Below are 23,536 nucleotides of genomic sequence, written 5' to 3' on the forward strand. Positions count from 1 at the left end.
TGCTGCAAGCCAGCTGATTGCCGTGGGCAGGAGGCAGGGGAAGGAGGGGGGAGGAATGCCAAGTCCTCGCTCCCCCCCCCCCCCCCGCCTCCTGCCCGGGGTAATCAGCTGGCTTGCAGCGTTTAGGGGGAGGGGGAGCCTGCGCGCCGAGTTCTCGCTCCTCCCCCCTCCCTCCTGCCTCCTAAACGCCGTAAGCCAGCTGATTGCCGCGGGCAGGAGGCGGGGGAAGGAGAGGGAAGGTGCTGATCCGCGGGGTCTGTCGGAGGGCGGGAGGCGCTGTGGGGATGGGGGGCGGGGGGGAAACGTGGGGAGGCTGCCAGCTGCAGAGAAAGCAGGCAGCCAAACAACGTAAGAGTGGAGCATTGCACAACTTTAAATGAGCATGTTCCCTAATTGATCAGCAACGTAACAACGAAACAGCGTTAACCGGAATGACTTTAAGTGAGGAGTTACTGTATTTTAGTTCTAATGGATAAACCTGTTGTCATGCTTTACTAAAGTAGGATGACCAGACAGCAAGTGTGGGACAGGGGGTGGGGGACAATAGGATCCTATATAAGAAAAAGACCCCAAAATCAGGACTGTCCCTATAAAATCGGGACATCTGGTCACCCTATATGAAAGGGATGAGTGTTTCACATATTTAATGGTAAGGAGGGGGGGATTTTTTTTTTTTTTTTAAGAAGCTATTTTTTTTGGACCGGATCCAAAGCTCAGTGTGGCCAATGGAAATTTTTTCATTGACTACAATGAGCTTTGGATCAGACCCTAAGAAACAAAACCTATATATTATACTCAGCCCAAATATTTGGGTTTTGTGCAGAGAAGATGCTGTTTTACAGTCTAGGAAGTACAACCGCCCATCTTCACAAAAGCATAAAAAAATTCCATAGCACTTGGATCTGTAACATGGTATAGCTTTGCCAGGCAATACACAGCAGCATGCGCCCTTATTGCAGAGGATTCATTTTTTTAAACAGACCTAGTATCATGTACCTGACTAATTCAAGAAACAGCTGAATATTTTGTTCCCATGAAAAATCATTGTTTTGCTTTCAAATTGGAGAACACCTCTGTTCTATGCAGCCAATAGAGAGAAACTGGGGCACGACACCACCGCCAAAAACAAAAACATGTATGTCAGCTTTAAATCTGCTCTGCATTGCCAGAGTGGCACAAAGAAGTTTTTACAGTGAACAGGATGTGACCGTCTGTGAGGCTAGGCATAAGAAAAGCCTTCACTCCAGCCTCCCAAAGCACCAACCAGCAGACGTGTGCCAGTGCAGAGAGTTGTAATCTGTCATTAGCATAAACAAGTAGCTCTCTGCATTATGAGTATGGGGTGTGATTCCTAGCTCATGTAGACATACTTGTGCTAGCGCTTGTCAAGCTAGCACACTAAAAAAAGTAATTTAGCTGCAGTAGCATGGGGAGTGGCAGCAGCAACACGGGTTAATTGCCGTGAGTACAAACCTGCCTGAATCCTGGGTATTAATAAGGTTCCCAGATGTCCCAATTTTATAGGGAGAGTCCCAATATTTGGAGCTTTTTTAAAATAGGCATCTAAAACCCCCTACGCCCTGTCCCAATTTTTCTCACTTACTATCTGGTCACCCTAAGTATTAGAATAATGCCTTGTGAGGAAGCAAAACTCTTTAATGGCAGTGAACAGAGGGGGTGATTTAAAACACACACACACACACACAGAGAATTCATGACGTCTTAACACTAAATTCCCATCTTCTTCTGACAGCCCATATTCTATGTTCTCTTCAAGGACATGAGACCTGGTGGAGACTACATTGTGGAGAGTCAAGTTAACAATAAGCCAACAGGCAGCTACAAGCTGCAGAGCTTTCTAAATCATATCTTATAGTACTTTTCATATAAAGTTCTGAAAATGCCTCACAAAAGCAGAGACTATTTCTAAACTACGAGCTTGGCGGTGGGATTCCTGGCTCACGTAGACATACATGTGCTAGCACTGATCAAGGTAGTGCACAAATAATAATAGTGTAGCAGTGGTGGCATGGGCTAACCATCTCAAGTACGTATCCCAGGATTCTCTGCTTGGCTTCAATGGTATATTGTGGCAGTGAGTTCCATGAGCTCTCTGTGAAGATGTGCCAAAGTATTTACTTCTATTAGGTTTAAATTTCCTTCCTTTCAGTTTAATTGACTATCCCTTTGTTTGTGTAGGATGAGACAGAGAACAGAAATTCCTACTTTATCTTCTGTAAACCATTCATTATTTTGTCTGTTCCCCCTTTGTTTATTAAAAAAAGTGTCATTGATTAAATTGTAAAATAACAAAGTAGCATAAAGCTACAAACTGCAGATGTAACAGAAATACACAGAATAATTAGACCAGTAACTAGCCAGTAATATGTAGGACATTCAAATGACCTCTAAAATAAAAAAACTAAATATTCAGAATGTTAGAAGTACAAATCTTAGAAGACTGTAATGAAATACAAATCATAGAAGACAACTGTGTTCTGAGATTTATAAATCATTATAATGTATTTGTATTTCATTATAGCTATCATCCCAAGCAAATTCCTGTAGGCTGCTAATGTTGATTTAGTCAATTTCAATGTCTTGAGAATTATCTCCACATATCATGGAGTAAAGCAATGGGATAGAGAACAAAAGAAGCATACACAAAGGAATATGCAGGAAAGAAATAATAAAATTCAGACAGTAAGCAAAGTATGAACAGATAACAAATGTGCAAGTAAGTATATAGTGGCAACATTGCACTTATTAGGGATGTAATGGTGGGAAACTGATTTACGAGTCCACCCAATTTTAGGCTTAATCAATTTTTGGCTTTATTTATACAATTTAAGACAGAATTACCACTTATAGTGTCTGAACACATTTATGCCAGATAATAAATAGATTATATAGAGGACCCAAGTTCTCCTGCACTCTATGATGGCCGTCGTCATCTCCTCTGATCCCTTGGTCTGGTCCTTCAGTCCCATTCCTTCAGCTTCTGACCCAGTGTTTCACCAATTTGGGCCTTGTTCACTTGAGTCTTTTTATACATTTCCTCCAATTTACACAATTTTTGCTGTTTAGACCATTTCTGTCTTTCTATTCCATGTCATCCTGCCCCTGGTTTTTCCAAGTAAAAGGGTTTCTTGTCATTTCAGCAGGGCCGGCTCCAGGGTTTTGGCCGCCCCAAGCAGCCAAAAAAAAAAAAAAAAAAAAAAGCCACGATCGGGATCTGCGGCGGCAATTCGGCGGAAGGTCCTTCGCTCCGAGTGGGAGTGAGGGACCATCCGCCGAATTACCCCCGAATAGCTGGATCTGCCGCCCCACTCCGGAGTGGCCCCCCCAAGCACCTGCTACCAAGCTGGTGCCTGGAGCCGGCCCTGCATTTCAGGTTTGTGTGGGTTTGGTTTTTTTTCTCAAAATTTCCAGCACAATGTTACATTTATCCTGTCAGCAATAATGTTATTTTAAGCAAATCAGTAATTTTTATGTAAGAGGAGAAGAAATGGCAAAACACCCCATACCAGGCAAACCTTTAGCCTAACCATTACCTCATCTAAATTATCCATAATAATAAATTATTAAAATATTACTAACAACGCTCATCTCAGTCTTACCATTTAACAATTCATCATCTTTATATTTTGGTATTATAAGTCAGAATATGTAGTTCATCCAACTCTATTTATTAATCTACTTGGGTTCGGAGAGCACACTATGGCCCTTGAACATCAACATTTCTGTATCTGCTGCAAACATGGGGTTTTCAGGGGACTTTTGTCACTCCCAAGTCCAAAGCCTTGTGTTTGTGAATACTTCATTAATAATTTTCCCTGTTACCATTCCGAGGGGCTTGTGTTTTTGGGCCTTGACATTTAGTTGTTTTAATGACACCCCAATGCACTGAACTCCCATTAAGGAAGCACTAGTTAAGCAACGTGAGTTCTAAAAAAAAGAGTGCATTTCTGATACTCGTAATGCCAAAAAGCAACTGAGAAGTGTATGTTTGAGTTTTCATTCTTATTGGATAGAAGAATTTAGTGTTCTGAATATCGGAATACATTTCAGCGTGGGACAATGGTCTAGAACAGTATCAGAGGGGTAGCCGTGTTAGTCTGGATCTGTAAAAGCAGCAAAGAGTCCCGTGGCACCTTATAGACTTACAGATGTTTTGGAGCATGAGCTTTCGTGGGTGAATACCCACTTCATTGGATGTATTCACCCACGAAAGCTCATGCTCCAATACGTCTGTTAGTCTATAAGGTACCACAGGACTCTTGGTCTAGAACAGTGGTTTTCAAACTGCAGGTCTCGACCCAGTACTTGGTCGCGGAATATAAGGCACCGGGTCATGGCAGCTCTGGTCAGCACTGCTGACTGGACCATTAAAAGTCCCATCAGCCAGCCCTGAACCCCCCCCAAAACCAGAGTCCTTTCCTGCACCCCGAATCCCTCATCCCTGGCCCCACCCCAGAGCCTGCACCCCCACCCCAGAGCCTTAATCCCCTCTCGCACCCCAACCCCCGCCACAGCCCAGAGCCCCCTCCCACACCCTGAACCCCTCATTCCTGGCCTCACCCGCAGCCCTCATCCCCATACCCCAACCCTCTGCCCCACCCCTGAGCCCCTCCCACACCCCAAACCCCTCATCCGCAGTTCCGTTGGGTCACAGGCATCAACAATTTTTTTCAACTGGGTCACGAGAAAAAATGTTTGAAAACCACTGGTCTAGATCAAGGAACTCCTGCATTCTAATCCTGTCCCTAGCTTGCTGCTTGACCTTCAAGTCACTCCACTGCTCTGTTACCCTTTCTGTAAAGCGTGTACACCCTCACCCTCAATTAGAGGGGAAGGGGTTAAGGAAGGACAAAAGCAAAACAGGAAATAAGTCACACTTTTAGCTGCAGGTATTCAACAAGGTGTTGTGTTCTTTTGTGTTTAATCATAAGAAAAGGGTTTAATAATGGGTGAGGTATTTCACTGGGAGCTTGAGCAGCAGGATTCAATTTAGCACAAACTGAAGGAACCCACAAAGATGTGGACCAGAAGATGGTGTTAGATCCAGCAGAGAGTAGGAGATGTCAAAGGGCTTTAGATGAGGTTCGTAAAGCTGTATTTACAGTGAAGGGTGGCTAGAGTATACCTTTCCTGAGTGTTATTGGTTGGTTGATCTGGAAGGAACCAGGTATTTTACATATGGACAGAACCTGTGAAAAAAATGGATTAGTATCAATAAGATAGTTTTAGTATAAGTTGAGATGAGGGTGGGAAAATAAATTAGCAAGCTATTTTGGGGTCAGAGAGTGGTCAGAAAAAGCTCAGTTTGACCTTTTACATGGGTTATTAACCATGTGAGGGACAATTAACCAGAGAAGGCTATTGACTAGATAATGATCTTGCCTACTTCGTAGGAGTTTTATGAGGGTTTAATTAAGATGCATCATTTGGAAAATATATAGTCCTAGCTAAATACTAAGGATCAGTATAGTGCAATGCTTACTGCACTTCCCCAGAAGCAGACCAGGAACCAGAATGTGACTTGGTCACAATCATCTTCCCTGTTTCCCCCTGCTATGAGGGGGGAAGAAGGGAAATCACGATGCACCAGGTATAGGGTACTTCCCCCAGAGTGCTAGAGTTCTAATTCAGTGTGTGCCGTTCTGTACATTTGTTTGTGCTCAGAAATGATCATCTCTGACCAAAATGGCCAAATGACCAAAATGGCACTTACATATAGTTTCCCTGAAAACACTTATTTGTGGGTTCAAGGTCTGTCTCCTGCACAGTTGTGAATGAAAAACTAAAGACCGGGTTTGGAAATTGGCCATGTATGTATAGCAGTTTGGGGGTTGTTTTTTCTCAAGTTTAAACTCAATGAAAAGAGTTTGCAAAGGCCAAGATGTTTAAAGGAGGCAGCCCTGCCTTCTCTGTACCTTTTGATAATAAGCCACTTTTTATGTGCATAAATACCATATGTATTTTGGTGCCCAAGTTTGCAAATTTTAGTCAAACTACTTGATTGTGCAGCATGCCATGTCAGATCCACATTTGGTACAATATGACTTGAGACAGGGGTTCCCATCTAGAATGAATATAACTTTAGGATGTGAGTATGATTAGATATATTCCTGGCTAAAGAATGAATTAATATGTTGGAGCAAAGAGTATATTAAAAATTTCTGAGGTGCAGGTTGAGCGAGAACTGCATTTCTGCAGAAATGGACTGAATGAAAATGCTGAACTCATTAATTACGACTGCAATCCTAAAACACTACAGATTATGGTGACTGAGAGAGATCTTTCCATTTTCTTGTGAAACATGTAATTTCTTTGTTCCTAGAATGGATACTTTGTCACCTTTATGTATCTGTCAGGTTTGGCAGATGAGTTTTGTTGTTGAATTTTATTTTCCATCTGGTAGCACAGTGGTGTCATATAAAATGCAGGTGAACTTGGTTATGTAGATGATGATAATGATCCTGGCCCATAGGAGGGGACTAAAAGGAAGAAGGTATTCACCATTTAGATAGGAACTAACTGCAGAGGGAATGAGTGACAAGATAGTACCGCCAAAGCTAAACTATCTTCCCTTCATGATCTCCACAGGACTAGAAGGCAAACAATGTGATTTTTTTCCTAGCCCTGACCCATAGTCTATCCTCCTTCTGCTCCTTTCCCAAACATGGACCAATGGTTATCCATCTGCAGGGTCTAAGGGAAAGGAGTGATGATGTGAATGCTCTATGTGAGGAGTGTATGAAGATGAGGATAGTGTTGCCTGTAATTACATGTTCAATCTTACTTAAAAAGATACATTTACATGCAATCAAGTCTGTGCAATTACATTGTCCTAAAATGAAATCTTATATGACACTGATGGGTTCTTTTCATTTGGGCCCTGTCCCACAATCTTCTGCATGTAGAACTCCTGAACAGGAATTCTGCCCACTGAGGGCTTGCTTTATCTGGCCCTCGCTACTGTGGGCTGGTACATGGATGCAATACATAATTGTCAAAGAAATAAGCTTGACCAATAAATATTTGCTGGATGCTGTCTTATATTAAATCTGCAGGTAATATTAGAAACACGGAGAAGCTGAACTACGATAAACAACACGTGTATGAGATAATGGTAACTGCTTTTGACTGTGGGCAGAAACGTGCAACAGAAGATGTCTTAGTACGAGTTGATGTCAAACCAGTGTGCAAACCAGGCTGGCAAGGTAGGGTTTAATATTTGATATTGTTTGGGTTTTTTTTCCCTTTCTTTCACAATATATAATGTCTGGTATTCTTTGCAGTTATGTGTGAAATGATTACTATTTTTTACTTGTATTTAATCCAGCATCAATTTAAAATCTGGATAATCACTCCCAGCTGGTTTATATCAAGCCACGTTCCTTAGGAATAAGTGATTCTTCATGAGTCGGAATGAAGGATTGATCAAATCAACTCAGAATAAAAGCATCACTTAAAAACCTTTCCAAAACTTAGTTAAACATTCTAAGGTGTTCAAAAATATTTTTTTAAATCTTTTTTTAGTAAACTGTTCTCGAACTTCATTGCACCATGACCCCCTTCTGACAACAAAAATTACTTCATGACCCCAGGCGGGGGGCAGGGGCAGGGGCGGAGCCCAAACCCTGCGGCCCCAGGCTGGAGCCCTTGGGCTTCGGCTTCAGCCCCGGGCCCCAGCAAGTCTAATACTGGCTCTGGTGACCCCATTAAAATGGGGTTGCAACCCACTTTGGGGTCCTGACCCACAGTTTGAGAACCACTGGGATAGAGCAAGCAGGATTCCTTTTCATGTATCATCAACAGAATTGTTTGCCAAGTTCCACCTACATGGCCAGTCTGTTAGTGTCATTAGTATATTTGCACAGTATCAAAGAGGGCACAATGTGCGGGCAACAATCTGCCACAGTTCCTTGTTTGTAAATTGGGCATAACACCTAACCCACAGAGGAGTTATAAGGTTAAATATGTCAGATTGTGAGGTGCTCAGATACTCTGACAATGGGAGCCTAAAATAGCTAGATTACCCAAGTGTAACTCAGGACTACATTTGGCCTTCAAAATCTTAATTGTTAGTGTGGATGCTTATGGAGGAAAAATCTTGCCTTCGTTGTCATCACCTAGATTGTGGGGCTGGCTGACAGAAGAAACTACTTGTAAACTGAGCACAATGAATCTGGAAGTCACTGAGATGCAATAAACGTAGAGCACCAGGATTCCATTTTTATACTCACTATTCAGAGGAGAAAACCGCACTTTACTTGTTAGGGGCCACACATAGTTTTCATTGTGCATGTGTCCGGAATATTTGAGGGACACATTTTATAAAAATAAGTGTATGAAATAAACAAATTTGAAACAGTTCTACATATTCTTAGCTATGTTTGTTGGTCTAAAAAACTTATTATTCTTTTTATAAGATCAAAAAGCATTCTTTAGAGAGATTTTACTTGTGCAAATACTCTATTTTGTGAGATCATGTGCTGGAGGATTAAATGCACCAAAATGTAAGCTCAGAAACTAGTATTAAAATGATGCAATCCCTGGTTGTTAACTATTTCATTATTTCCATAAAGGTATTCTATTGACTGAGTAATCTTTGTGAAGAAATCATGCTAATAGCACAATTATATTGCCCAATACCATCATACTTACAGCAATTTTATTTGACAGTTCAGACATCAATTACAATGCAGTTGCTCATTGCTACATATTTCAGGTAATTAAAAAAACCGATAGATGATAAAAGATGCAAACAACCCTTCTTGCCTACATTCCCCTCCTTTAATACTACATAAAATGGATATAATTTATTTATGATCTTAGCAAAAGGCTGGACATGAGTTCTGATTCTTCCCAAATGCAGAATTTATTCTCCTCCTAGAAATCAAAGTTGCGTGTGACTGATGCTTTGTTTAACTCTTGATAATAGGGCTCAGGCCCTGGTTTGTTATTTTAATGTAGTGACATTGAGAGAATTGAGAGGCCCATATGTTTGGAATGGAAAATAAAATGGGGAGGAGGGTGGGAACTGCATTAAACTGAGGCGGAACCTATTTAAAGTATGTAGACAAAAATCAGCTTTTAAAAAATTTGTACAATATGTGGTATAAGAAGAGAATAGCTCATCTAAGACATCTATGAGCAGTTGGAAATGATGTGGCCTGACCTGATAGCATTTGTTAGCCCTGTATGTAATATTTATTTCAACTCTGAATTTTGTTTTTGTAGGCTATGCTGCATAATTGTGTTCTTTGTTGTTATGATCTGAGGTTGTTCAAGATTCTATAATAAGTCTTTGGCATAGGCAATGGAGAAAAACTGTATTAGTAAACTTTGCTAGATTCTGCTCTGCGTTATACCAAGGTTCTTCCAAATGAGTTCATTTGATGGAGTTACTCTGGTTTTTACATCAGAGAAATGGATAACAGAATCTCTTTCATTGTATCTACGTTTCTTCAGATCACTTGAAATGGTATGTGATTGCATTGTATATTGTAAGATCCTTGGGATCTTGAATTACATGAGTATAGTGCATCTTTGGCACTCACCAAATAATAAGCAATAATTTGGTGATGAGATTATATATGATATTTATACCAAGTCCTGTACTTCTATTAAAATAAGAAATACTTTATGCCTGCTTATTTTTAGAAAGGACGGCCACACATTTCAATTACGTTGTTTTCACCATCCCAGCCAAACTTAAGCTGGTTGTCTGTAAAGCTGTTTGCCTGTTACTAGAAATAATCAATGTAACATAATCAATAAGGCAAAACTTAGTGACTATTTCCAGTTCTGCAACAATACTGGAAGCCTAAACCCTGGTATTTAGCAATATAAAATGCAGGTAGGTGGGATGACAATTACTCCCTCCTCTTAAAATAATGTAAGTTTCAGTTCTTTGAAAACAATAATAAATTTGAGTAATCTTGCCGACCTAAAAATCTTTTAATATATTTGCAAAAGAACACAACATTCTTCAGAGCTCTTGATTATAACACAGAAGTTGGAGAAATAAATTACAACATGCGTTTTGCAAAATTCTGCAGTGTTAACCTTAATAAACTGTGATTTTTTGTTTTTAAATCTACTGAATTTGAATTTACTCCATTCTTGGTTGTTTCCTAAAAGTTGCTATTGGCCAGTGATCTGAACTATTGTGCAGCTCTTTCTGTGATTGGCAGTAACTGAAACAATAGCTGTCCTAACGTGAACCCAATGTTAAAAATTTCAGTGAGGTCACAGCCGTCCTTCAAACAACCCAAATTGCTCTGGGGTAAGGCAGCAAAGAATTGGCATATACAGAGTGTAATTCAAGTACAAATTGATTCCTGCTCCTAGAGGCTAACTCCACATGACTAATATGTGTAGCAGAGCAAATACGATTCAACACACCTAAGTCTCACTCTTAAAACAATTTCCCCTTAGGTAGAAAATAATGCTAGTATTGTTAAAGGGCTCCATCAAATTTAGTGACTGCTTCCCCTGACTCTGATAATAGACACTGGTGAATGGTCACACACAATGTAGGAGCTGTCCAGAAGAGGTTTGCCTGATATTTTACAGGGAAGACTCCTTAGACATCTAAACCTGAACTTAACTGACATCAAACAGTTCTTACCCATTGTGGTGGTACCCTCAGCAAACCGAAAATAGAAATGAATGGACCAAATTAATTCCTAGTTAGCTCCTTTGGTGTTATTGGAGTCGTCTAGGCATGAATTTGGCCGAGTAACTTTGAAATATGCTGCAGCTTTCCTCATGTTGCTTATGTTTTCATCGGCATTTATTTCAAACAGTGTAGATGTCATGATTACCTTCTCCCAGGCAATGAGGGTGCTTGCATAATAAGTCAAAGTTATTACTACTATGGAAATTTATGTTAGTGATATAAGGGAGATTTTAAGCAGAAAAAAAGGAACAAAGACAGTAACACAACTCTAGTTTCTTGTAGCTATGTAACAAATAACCATCTCATCTACTTTTCTTCTGCTTACAATAGCCTTTTCTGTTCAGCTATGTTCCCCGGAAACTTCAGATTGTTCTGTCTTTGGCATTCTTGTTGCAGGCTGTGATTCCCTAAGGATACAGCATGGCATTGTGCACTTTTTTTGTCAGCTCAGCATCTGAGAAAGACACGTCTGACCTGATTCTCCTCACTCCATTGGTTCTTCAGCCATATAAATATTGACGTATATCATTGAAAGGAGAATTAGACTCATTCTTTAATTTAGGTAGTTTTATTTCCAGTAAGGTGTACAATGTATTTAGACATAGACACTCAACAGTTCCGATATGAACACTTGTTCTACAATATAGAAGAACAAAGTTTTATTATTCAACAGAGAAACAGTAAAACCCAATCCTGCACTCCTTATTAAGGTGAAAGTCCTGTTCAGTTTTATCCATAAAGGTAAGAGATGTAGTAATAGATCAGTGAAAATTGATACAGATGGTGACTTCAATGGAGCTATGCTAGGTTCCAGTCTTAACTAGTCAGATACCCATAGTAAAGGTTATTTTAAGAATGGAGATTATTACAGATAATTAGATGCGTTCAGAACATTTATGCTAAAATTAAATTGACAAAAATAGAAGAGAAATTGGGAAACTTTTTTTCCCTTATTTTCTGACCTACTCTGCCGATCAGAGAGCATCTTACAACTCATGAAAGCAAAGATCTTTTCCCATCTAGGGAAAATATCTGCCATGAAACTCATTCCTCCAGGTCAGATTAGAAAGACAACTTCTTTATCACTTGAAGACCTTCTCTTCTGTTTGTCATGCCCTTGACTAACTAGCTATAACTGAAATGTAAACTTTTAAACCCATTGTCAGCCCCACAGGACTTTTGGTTCTAAAACAATGTGTATTTTCAAAATCCTTTCTCATCAGGCGATCAAGGAAACTTAAGTCATTATTTAAAGAAGGCACTAGCTGAGTTTCAGACAGAGAGCACATTTTTCTAATCAAGTTGAGTTTCTTCAATATTTTATATAGACTGATAATTCACTTACCTATGGTACCATGGATTTTTAATGTAAAATGATACAAGCTTATCTAGAATTTTGTATATTTGCTTCAGATAGTTGGTTCTCAGAATCTCCACTCAGTTGAATGAGATTGCTTTGGTCGTTTGTTCAATTACCCATGTCCTTTTTACATATAGCAAAGGATTATCAAACATCATTACAGATTTCTTAGAAATTATGGAATGTCATTACAAATTACTATCCTCCCTTTGATACTGAAGAGAATTCTGTATCAGTCTGACCCAGGCTTCACACTGGAATAAATCACTGCACTGGACTTGTGTTAAGGTTAGAATTCCTACCTTTAAAAAAGGAACTGAGGAGCTAGACCTTCACTTCTTATTCAAGCAAAACTCCATCAACTTTTTGATCAGGCTCCTAGTCTTTGTGACACTAAGGCACCATGACCACCTTTTTAAATGAATGTGCAAAAATCTAAAAATCAGAGTGCATCTCTGTTCCCTTCTTTGTGTTTTTCTATCAGTGTTTTGAATTGCTCTTTCATTTTCTGCTGTAAATTGCTTTCTCTTTGAAATTGACTACCATTTAAAATTTTACTAATAATTTTTTTTTACAGATAATGGTTAGAAACTTGATTGATTGTATATGGTATTTTAACATATTTATGCATCTGATAAGTAGTAAATTTCAAAGGTCACATTTAAAAAAAAAACTAGGAGCATGTATTTTATTATTAATAATGCTTATTGTAATGAAGACATGAAAGGTGTTATTTTCAAAAACAGATAAAAATAACTAATTTCTGCTTGTCAGACCCAGTAGTATAATGAGAAAAGATGCAACGTAGGCAACAGTGGGATGGGGGGAGAAAAAAATCATTACTGGCATGTTGAGGCCTGTGGTGAATTATGTTCCATGCTGGAAAAAAAAGGGAAAGGAGAATTTAGTATTCTTGAGTAGAGTGCTTACCAAAAAAGAAAGAAAGAAAAACACAGGTACAAAGACCTCCTAAATCTCACCTTCAGGCTGACAAAGATCTGATCAGTTATTGATCAGTTAAACCCCAAATCAGGTTTTTATTTTACTTCATAAGATCAGAATGATTTCAAAGGGATAACAAACACTAAGGCTACAGGGCTACTAAGCTGCTGTAAACAAACCTGTCTGCTCAGAATTCAGGGAACTCATCTGAATAGTCTCTCTCTTCCCAAAATACATAGGTAAAAATGAATTAAGGTTGCAAGTAATAACATAAGAGTGGCCATACTGGGTCAGACCAAAGGTCCATCTAGCCCAGTATCCTGTCTTCCTACAGTGGCCAATGCCAGGTGCTTCAGAGGGAATGAACAGAACAGGTAATCATCAAATGATCCATCCCATGTTGCCCATTCCCAGCTTCTGGCAAACAGAGTCTAGGGACACTTCAGAGCATAATTTCACATCCATGCCCATCCTGGCTAATAGCCATTGATGGCCCTATCCTCCATGAACTTATCTAGTTCTTTTTTGAACCCTGTTATAGTCTTGGTCTTCACAATATCCCCTGGCAAAGAGTTCCACAGCTTGACTATGTGTTGTGTAAAGAAATATTTCCTTTTGTTTGTTTTAAACCTGCTGCTTATTAACTTCATTTGGTGACCCCTAATTCTTGTGTTACTGGGAGGAGTAAATAACACTTCATAATTTACTTTCTCCACACCTGTCATGTGTGACGGGTTCTCTCACAGAGACCCCCTTGGGACTGTCACCTGACGTGCTTAAGTTACCTCTGAGCCCGTTTTCCCTGCCAGCTTGGGACTCCAGAACCCTGCCTTGTTGAGCCAGACACGCTAGCCTGCTGCAACACAGACCCAGGTCTGGTCCACGCCCCCAAAGCTGCAGACTTTAACTAAAAACTGCTCCACAGGTTTCCTATCTCCAGCATCCAGACACCCAGCTCCCAATGGGATCCAAACCCCAAATAAATCCATTTTATTTGTATAAAGCTTATACAGGGTGTCACGGACTCACAGATCGTGCCCACTTTTGGCCCCGTGCTGTCCGTGGGGAGTGCCCCTTTCAGTGCGACAGCCCTTCTCGGGGGTCCACTCTCTCTCGAAGTCAGGCCCCTCCACCTCCTGGAGCCGCACCTCTCTGAGCCTTAGCATGTCTGTCTCTGCCGTGGGCCCCCCCAGGGAGTCCACTCGCTCTGGACCCCTGGGGCCTCCACCCCCGAAGGGGTTGATGCAGCCCTGTTCTCTAGACCGGAGTGACTCTCAGCCAGCATAAAACAGGAGAATTTATTGAGAGTTGAACACAGCACAGGAAACTCTCAGGGCCTCTGCCTGCTCCCCGTCTCCAGCCCAGAGCCCCCCTGCTTCCCAGCTGGGCATCTGAGCTCCCCGGCCCCAAGCCCCGCCTCTGTCCATTGTCTTCTCTCCAGGTAAACAGGGTTGTAAACTGGGGCCTCCTCTCCTTGCTTCTGTCCTCTGGCTGGAACCGGCTGGGTAGGTCACTGGCTCCTCACTCTGCAGGCCATTGTTCTCCCACTGGCCAGAACTGGCTGCAACTCCTGAGCTGGGTCTCCGGGTCGGGGTCTCAGGTCACCGGTCGCTGGGGTATCCATCCTCCAGGCCATTGGCTGGGGTCCCACGTTCCCTCTCCGGTCCTCTGTAACAACAAACTCCCTCTCCCCTCACCTCGTTAAACCAGTAACACCCAGGGAAACTGAGTCCCTCCGCATGCAAACCATTGAAACCCCACCGAAAACAAGAAAAAACAAGAAAATCTCCCACTTCGTCACACAGGGTAAACTCATAAATTGTCTGCCCTCTTTATCATTGATAGAGAGATATGCACAGCTGTTTGCTCCCTCAGGTATTAATCACTTACTCTGGGTTCAATAATAAACAAAAGTGATTTTAATAAGAATAAAAAAACTAGGATTTCAGTAGTTTCAAGTAATAACCAACAGAACAAAGTAAGTCAACAAGAAAAATAAAGCAAAAACACGCAAGTCTAAGCCTAATACATTAAGAAACTGATTACAGATAAAATCTCACCCTCAGAAATGTTCCAATAAGCTTCTTTCACAGACTAGACTCCTTCCTAGTCTGGGCCCCATCCTTTGGTAAATAGAAATCCTTTGGTGATCTTCCAGAAAACACCATCCTAGCCACTATGAATGTAGAAGCTCTCTACACCTACATTCCACACAAAGGTGGACTACAAACCATCAGGAATGGTATCCCTGATAATGTCACAGCAAACCTGGTGGCTGAACTTTGTGACTTTGTCCTCACGCACAACTATTTCAGATTTGGTGACAATTTATACCTTCAAGTCAGCGGAACTGCTATGGGTACCCGCATGGCCCCACAGTATGCCAACGTTTTTATGGCTGACTTAGAACGCTTCCTCAGCTCTCGTCCCCTAACGCCCCTACTCTACTTGCACTACATTGATGACATCTTCATCATCTGGACCCATGGGAAGGAGGACCTTGAGGAATTCCACCAGGATTTCAACAATTTCCACCCCACCATCAACCTCAGCCTGGACCATTCCACACAAGCGATCCACTTCCTAGACACTACAGTGCTAATAAGCGATGGTCACATAAACACCACCCTATACCGGAAACCTACTGACTGCTATACTTACCTACATGCCTCCAGCTTTCATCCAAACCACATCACACGATCCATTGTCTACAGCCAAGCTCTAAGATACAACCGCATTTGCTCCAATCCCTCAGACAGAGACAAACACCTACAGGATCTCTATTAAGCATTCTTAAAACTACAGTACCCACCTGGTGAAATGAAGAAACAGATTGACAGGGCCAGAAGGGTACCCAGAAGTCACCTACTACAAGACAGGCCCAACAAAGAAAGTAACAGAACGCCACTAGCCGTCACCTACAGCCCCCAACTAAAACCTCTCCGATGCATCATCAAGGATCTACAACCTATACTGAAGGATGATCCCTCATTCTCACAGACCTTGGGAGACAGGCCAGTCCTCGCTTACAGACAGCCCCCCCAACTTGAAGCAAATACTCACCAGCAACTACACACCACACAACAAAAAACACTAGCCCAGGAACCAAACCCTGCAATAAACCCCGGTGCCAACTCTGTCCGCATATCTATTCAAGGGACACCATCATAGGACCTAACCACATCAGCCACACCATCAGGGGCTTGTTCACCTGCACATCTACCAATGTGATATATGCCATCATGTGCCAGCAATGCTTCTCTGCCATGTACATTGGCCAAACTGGACAGTCTCTATGCAAAAGAATAAATGGACACAAATCTGACATCAGGAATTATAACATTCAAAAACCAGTAGGAGAACACTTCAGTCTCCCTGGTCACTCAATAACAGACTTAAATTCTTCAACCAAAGAACTTCAAAAACAGACTCCAACATGAAACAGCAGAACTGAAATTAATTTTCAAACTGGACACCATCAAATTAGGCCTGAATAAAGACTGGGAGTCGATGGGTCATTACAAAAACTAATTTCCCCATATTAATTTCCCCCTACCGTTACTCACAACTTCTTGTCAACTGTTTGAAATGGGCCACCCTCATTACCACTACAAAAGTGATTTTTCCACCCTTGGTATCCTACTGTTAATTGAATTGTCTCTTTTAATTGAATTGTCTCTTTAGACTGACCCCCCACTTGGTAAGGCAACTCCCATCTTTTCATGTACTATGTATATATACCTGCTACTGTATTTTCCACTCCATGCATCTGATGAAGTGGGTTCTAGCCCACAAAAGCTTGTTCCCAAATACATTTGTTAGTCTCTAAGGTGCCACAAGGACTCCTGGTTGTTTTTGCTGATACGGACTAACACAGCTACCACTCTGAAACAAATAGGATGAACACACTCAGTAGATTATAAGCTTTGTAATGATACCTTACAAGATACCTTTTGCCTAAAGCATATTCCAGTTACATCATATTCACACTCATAAGCATATTTCCATAAAACATTATGGAGTGCAATGTCACATCATGATTTTATAGACCTTGATCATATTCCCCTATAGTCGTCTCTTTTCCAAGCTGAAAAGTCCCAGTCTTATTAATCTGTCCTTATATGGAAGCTGTTCCACACCCCTAATAATTTTTGTTGCCCTTTTCTATACCTTTTCCAATTCAAATATATCGTTTTTTTTAAGATGGGGCAACCACATCTGCACGCAGTATTCAAAATGTGGGCATACCATAGATTTATATAGACGGAATAGGATATTTTCTGTCTAGTTATCTATCCCTTTCTTAATGATTCCCAAGCTTTTTTGACTGCCACTGCACATTGAGAAGATGTTTTCAGAGAACTATCCACAATGACTCAAGATCTTTTTCTTGAATGCTAACAGCTAACATAATTTTATATGTATAGTTTGGATTATGTTTTCCCGTGTGCATTACTTTGCATTTATCAACATTGAATTTCATCTGCCATTTTATCGCCCAGTCACCCAGTTTTGTGAGATCCCTTCATAGTCTGCTTTGGACTTAGCGATCTTGAGTAGTTTTGTATCATCTGCAAATTTTGCCACCTCAGTCTTTACCCTTTTTTCCAGATAATTTATGAATATGTTGAACAGTTCTGGTCCCCTGGGGGACACCACTATTTACCTCTCTCCATTCTGAAAACTGGCCATTTATTCCTTTCCTTGCCTTCCTATTTTTCAACCCTGAGAGGACCTTCCCTCTAATCCCATGACAGCTTACTTTGCTTAAGAGCCTTTGGTGAGGGACCTTGTCAAAAGCTTTCTGAAAATCTAAGTACACTATATGCACAGGATCACCCTTGTTCACATGCTTGTTAACCCCCTCAAAGAATTCTTGTAGATTGGTGAGGCATGATTTCCCTTTACAAAAGCTATGTTGGCTCTTCCCCCAAAAATCGTGTTCATCTATGTGTCTGATCATTCTGTTCTTTACTATTGTTTCAACCAATTTGCCTAATACTTAAGTTAGGCTTACCAGCCTGTAATTGGCAGGATCGCCTCTGGAGCCTTTTTCAAAAATTGGCATCACATTAGCTATCCTCCAGTTATCTGGTACAGAAGCTGATTTAAATGATAGGTTACATACCACAGTTATTAGTTCTGCAATTTCACATTTGAGTTCCTTCAGAATTCTTGGGTGAATACCATCTGGTCCTGGTGACTGATTACTGTTTAATTTATCAATTTGTTTCAAGACACCTCAATCTGGGACAGTTCCTCAAATTTGAATTCACTTAGTTTCTCGGCAATGGTCCTATCTTCCTTGAGTGCTCCTTTAGCATCTTGATCATCCAGTGACCCCACTGGTTGTTTAGCAGGCTTCCTGCTTCTGATGTACTTAAACAAAAATTTTGCTGTTACTTTTTGAGTCTTTGACTAGCTGTTCTTCAAATTCTTTTTTTGCCTTTCTAATTACATTTTTACACTTCACTTGCCAGAGTTTATGCTCCTTTGTATTTTCCTTAACATGTTTTAACTTAAACTTTTTAAAGGATACCTTTTTGCCTCTAACTGCTTCTTTTACTTTGTTGTTTAGCCATGGTGGCACTTTTTTGGTCCTTTTTTCCCCTAGGCCAGTGGTTTCAAACTGTGGGTCGCGACTCAGTACTGGGTCACGGAATGTAAGGCACTGGGTCACAGCGGCTCTGGTCAGCACTGCTGACCGGGCTGTTAATAGTCCTGTCTGCGGTGCTGCCCGGCTGAGGCAGGCTACTAGTCCCTACCTCTTCAGACACCGTGCTGCGCCCCAGAAGTGGCCAGCAGCAGTTCTGGCTCCTAGGTGGGGGTGTAATGGAGCTGTGCGCGCTGCTCCCGCCCCGAGCACCAGTTCCGGACTCCCATTGGCCAGTTCCCACCAATGAGAGCTGGGGGGGCGGTACCTGCGGGCGAGTCCCATGCACAGCCGCTTGCACGCCTCCGCCTAGGAGCCAGGCCTGCTGCTGGCCACTTCCGGGGCACAGCGCGGTCTGCAGTGCCAGGACGGGCAGGAAGCCTGCCTTAGCACCTCCACTGCGCAGCTGACCAGGAGCCACCCGAGGTAAGCCCGTGCCCCAACCCCACACCCCAATCCCCAGCCCTGAGCTCCCCCCAAACCTGGACCCCCCTCCTGCACCCCAAACCCCTCGTCCCCGGCCCCAGCCCAGAGCCCTGATCCCCTCCCACACCCCAACCCCCTACCCCAGCCCAGAGCACCCTCCCACACCCTGAACCCCTCATTCCTGGCCCCACCCTGCAGCCTTTACCCCTGCTCCCCAATCCTCTGCCCCAGCCCAGAGCCCCTCCCAAACCCCTCATCCCCAGCTCCATTGCGTCGTGGGCCCTTTCCTGCTGGGGGCAACCACCAGTGGCAGGGTTCCTGTGGAGGCCCAGCTGCAATTTTAATTTTGCTTCATTTTGGCATAATACCTGCTGTCCATCAGATGCTGGAAGTTGAAGTTGCTCAGAGTCCCTGGCAGGCAGCACACTCAGGTCCTTAGGAAGAAAAAGGTTCTTTCATCCACCATCAAGGGCTTATATCTGTTTAAAGCATGATCTCAAGAAATGAAACTCTGGCCAGGGCACAGTGATGCTGTTGACGGATCCTGTAAGAAGCTCTATCCAGAGTTCCCTGGAAAGGTCACTTCAATGCATGCATGGCCTTTGAAAGTGGTAAAAGAGAAAAGTTCTCCCCTTCAAAAGTTTTTGGCATTTATGCCAAGGGGAACACATGAAATGATCAGGTGGAATGGCTCATGTTTTCATATATCTGTTTCCAAAATGGAGCTGAAAATGCTTTGGAAATAACTCTCTCTGAGCTGCCCTCTATCGACATTTGTTTGCAACCCCATGCAGAGAGTGCTGGCCCAGGCAGAATGGGCCTGGGCCATCATACAGAGTTGTGCCATTAGAATAACCTTTCATTCTCACTGCATGTGCTTTTGAGGTGGGGAGGGGACAAATACACCCACTGCTGGAGAAAGCAAACTCACAAAAATGGAAATGGCCATACGCAAACCTATGTCTATATATGCACCACTCTAGAGGGACTCTACAATATTTCTGTGGAAATAAACAAGGCAGTACAGCAGCTGGCTAAATACCATGTACTCAGACAAAAGAAAGGGGTACAGAATGACTACCTGATGTGTATGATGTGACTAATGTACAAAACCACTTTGAAAGTACCATTTCAGGTGAAAGACAAACAAGTTAGTGTGATCTATTGGAATAATTACGCCGTCTAACCTGGTAGAATGTCTTGGCTGTTTGGCATCTTGACTGTGGGAGTTGTGAGTAGCTGCTGTGAACATTCTTAACTTGTGTGTATCTGAAGCACCCTGCTGCTCAGGGCTAACATATTTGTGATGGAACAGTTGGATGCAGATTTTCAGGCAGTGGCCAGGTGCATGTATGCACTTTATGTTAGGTTTTATCTAAATTGTGTGCTATTACCATGATGCTTTCTATAAGAATACTGAGCATCCTTTACAGGACATGTTGAGGTTTATCATAGAATATCAATGTTCGAAGGGACCTCAGGAGGTCATCTAGTCCAAAGCAGGACCCATCCCCAGACAGATTTTTGCCCCAGATCCCTAAATGGCCCTTTCAAGGATTGAACTCACAATCCTGGGTTTAGCAGGCCAATGCTCAAACCACTGAGCTATCCCTCCCCCTTAATCTAGTTCCATCTATGGTCAACACCCAAACTGTAGGTACTTGTGTACTATAAAAGGTATGTAATAGAAGATAAGAACTATGCAGTGTGTTTTTACTTCCCTGGGTAGCAGAACCAATGCTGAATGAGGCAGGTCACTGAATGTGTGAATAGCACACTATTTAGGCTGAGGTGGTGTTTTCAGTGCAGTGCTAGTCTGTCCTTTCTTTCACAGATTATAAAGAACTGACTTTACCCCGTTTTGACAATCCATTGGGATCAATGCAGATGTGAGATAAGAGCATCTGAGTCAACGTGTTTAGATTGCAATGTAGTATGTCTTCTGCCAGTGCTTTTGTGCTCTTAGTGAGGATTTTCACGCCAGCAGAATGCATTGGCATTGGCCTCACTTGGTCACTAAAAGGGGAATACAGTCAGTCTAAAAAGGCATCTTTTTAACTTTTCTACACTGATTCTACCTCCTCAAAATGTGTGTCCACAATCTCCATCCTTGGGTGGATTAACTGGTTCTCAGAAGTCTCTGCAGATTCAAAAATGCGACTCATATATCCATAGTTCTGGTAGCATTAACATCACAAAGCCAACGTTAGCAGTCAAAAATACTAAGCCAGTTGTTGACACTCCGTGGAAGTGAAGTCCTTCAAGACCCTCTGAAATTGGATTGGCATTTTGGAAAAGATGTGATCATACATTTCTAAGGATATGTTTGTAAGGCTATATCTATGCTACTTGCACTATGGTGGCACAGATGCAAACCTGCAGGTATGCTGCTTTAGTGTAGATACTTGCTACAGTGACGGAAGGGTTTTTTCTTTGCTGTAATAAATCCACCCCCTTGAGAGGCCATGGCGAGGTTGACTGAAGAATTTTTCTGGTGACCTAGAGCTGTTCTACACCAAGGCTTAGGTTGGTTTAACTAAATCTCTGAAGGATGTGAATTTTTCACACCCCTGAGCCATGTAGTTAGGTCAACACAAGTTTTAGGTGTAGACAAGGCCTAAACTATAACCAATCAATCACTGTTCTTCAACCCAGTCTCCAGTGAAATTCAAAGACTTACCTGGCAGAAATAAAATACAGATGAGAGAAGCCCTTTTTTAAACATTAAACTAATTTGATGAGTATAAAACAAAAAGCAAGCTAAATTATTTGTTACGGGGAGGAGGGGGATGGGGGAATAGACAAAGAAAACATAAAAGGGGAGAAGGGAACAGTGACACCACTAACCACTCTTTCTTGCTGGTGTATGAGTGCAACAGAATGCCAGTTCTTAAATGTTCTATGAAATGAGGCCATGCCAAAAGTGAAATTTGCTATGGTCAAATCTGATGATTTACTCCTATGCTTGCACTAGTCTGAATTCTGGCAGCTCAGGCCCTGATCCTGCAGTTGGATCTGCCTGGGGAAATCCTGAAGAATGCCATTGAAATCGATGGGGCTTTGCTGGGATCCACTTATACAGATCAGATTTCAGGAGCAGAGTCATAAAGATATACATATACAAGTTCTTTAAGTAAATTTCAGGTTATTTATTCCAATCATTATGATGTGGCAGTTCAAGATTTCTCTCAAAATTAACTTTCGACGATAAAGAACAACTGAATTACATTACCAACTGATTATAAAATGAATGGAAAACTGTGGAAGGGGAAGTGATCGTGTGTGTGTGTGTGTGTGTACGTGCACAACATATATACAAAAGAATTATAGTCACACAAATGCATGTGTAACCTGAAGACAGAATATTAATGGAAAAGTATCATTCACTAATAGAACTAGGAAAGACCTTGAATGCTAATAAAGATATGAGTGAGGCTTTCTAGCATTCAGAGACTATTTCGGGTATTGAGAATTCAGAGCAGGTGTAACAGTAACAAAACAAATTACTGCAGAGAAAAAAAAATAACCATTTTCTCTCTTAATCCTTTGAATGGCTTGGTGCATTCACTTCAATGTTTGAAAAACAAAGGAAGGGACCTTGTATCTTATTTGTGTAAACTGGGATGTTATAATTTTGACAATATATGTTATGCCTTTAAAATGGCATTCCATGGAGCACAGTATTCAAATGCTAAGGGCAGCACAGGTATCAAAAGTAGGACCACCTCAGAAATGTTGCATCTTCATTGAACATTAACCTTTTAAGCATTCCCTAAGTGTATAAGTTAAGCAAAGCAGCACCAGCTTGTGACGTGGTAGTATGTCTCCACATTCCATTGAAATAAATGATGTTGTAACAAAACCATGCTTTGCCTGACTGTACTGCACTGAACATCCCAAATGTCACTGCACTGTGCATCCCAGATTCCATATGGTAGGTATCCAGAGATGTCATTTATTTAGCCCTTGGGCAGGGGTGAAAGTAACTTAAAGGACTTACTGGTATGCCGCAGTCCTGAGGGGGGCATAGCCTCAACCGGAAGAGGTGTGGCCTCAACCGGAAGAGGTGGGGCCTTTCAATATTTAAAGGCCCTGGGATTCTGGCTGTGGCTGGGAGCCCCAGGGCCTTTAAATGACCCCGGAGCTACCAGCTGCAGAGGTGGCTGGGAGCCCCGGGGTTCAGGGACGAATTAAAGGGCCCGGGACTCCGGCAGCTGTGGTGAGCCCTGGGCCCTTTAAATCCCCGCCAGAGAAGCCAGTCCAGTCCAGCCGCACCATACTGGCTTACTTTCACCTCTGCCCTTGGGCTTCTTTTCATCTAAGTATCGTGCAGTATATCAATCATGAGATTTCTAGGGCACTTAGTGAGGATGTTGAGCTGTTCACAGTTCAATTTGTAACTCTGGGTGTACTAGCTTTTTTCATTTGTTCTAACATGATATTGGTTTTCAGTGCATACAAA

The 23,536-nt window shown here is 41.9% G+C and overlaps 1 protein-coding gene across 2 annotated transcripts in view; it reads left to right on the forward strand.

Annotated features, from left to right (window-relative positions):
• The window catches only part of CLSTN2 (calsyntenin 2), a 676,166-nt gene that overhangs the window by 541,161 nt on the left and 111,469 nt on the right, over positions 1 to 23,536 (forward strand). For both annotated transcript variants that reach the window (XM_026649976.2, XM_026649975.2), the window contains exon 5: positions 7,077 to 7,226. In XM_026649976.2, coding sequence (XP_026505761.1) covers positions 7,077 to 7,226 — 150 coding nt within the window. The remainder of the gene's footprint in view (positions 1 to 7,076; positions 7,227 to 23,536) is intronic.

Source organism: Terrapene carolina, unplaced genomic scaffold (genome assembly GCF_002925995.2).
Source record: "Terrapene carolina triunguis isolate 2854851 unplaced genomic scaffold, T_m_triunguis-2.0 Scaffold88, whole genome shotgun sequence".
In the NCBI taxonomy this organism is placed as follows: domain Eukaryota; kingdom Metazoa; phylum Chordata; order Testudines; family Emydidae; genus Terrapene; species Terrapene triunguis.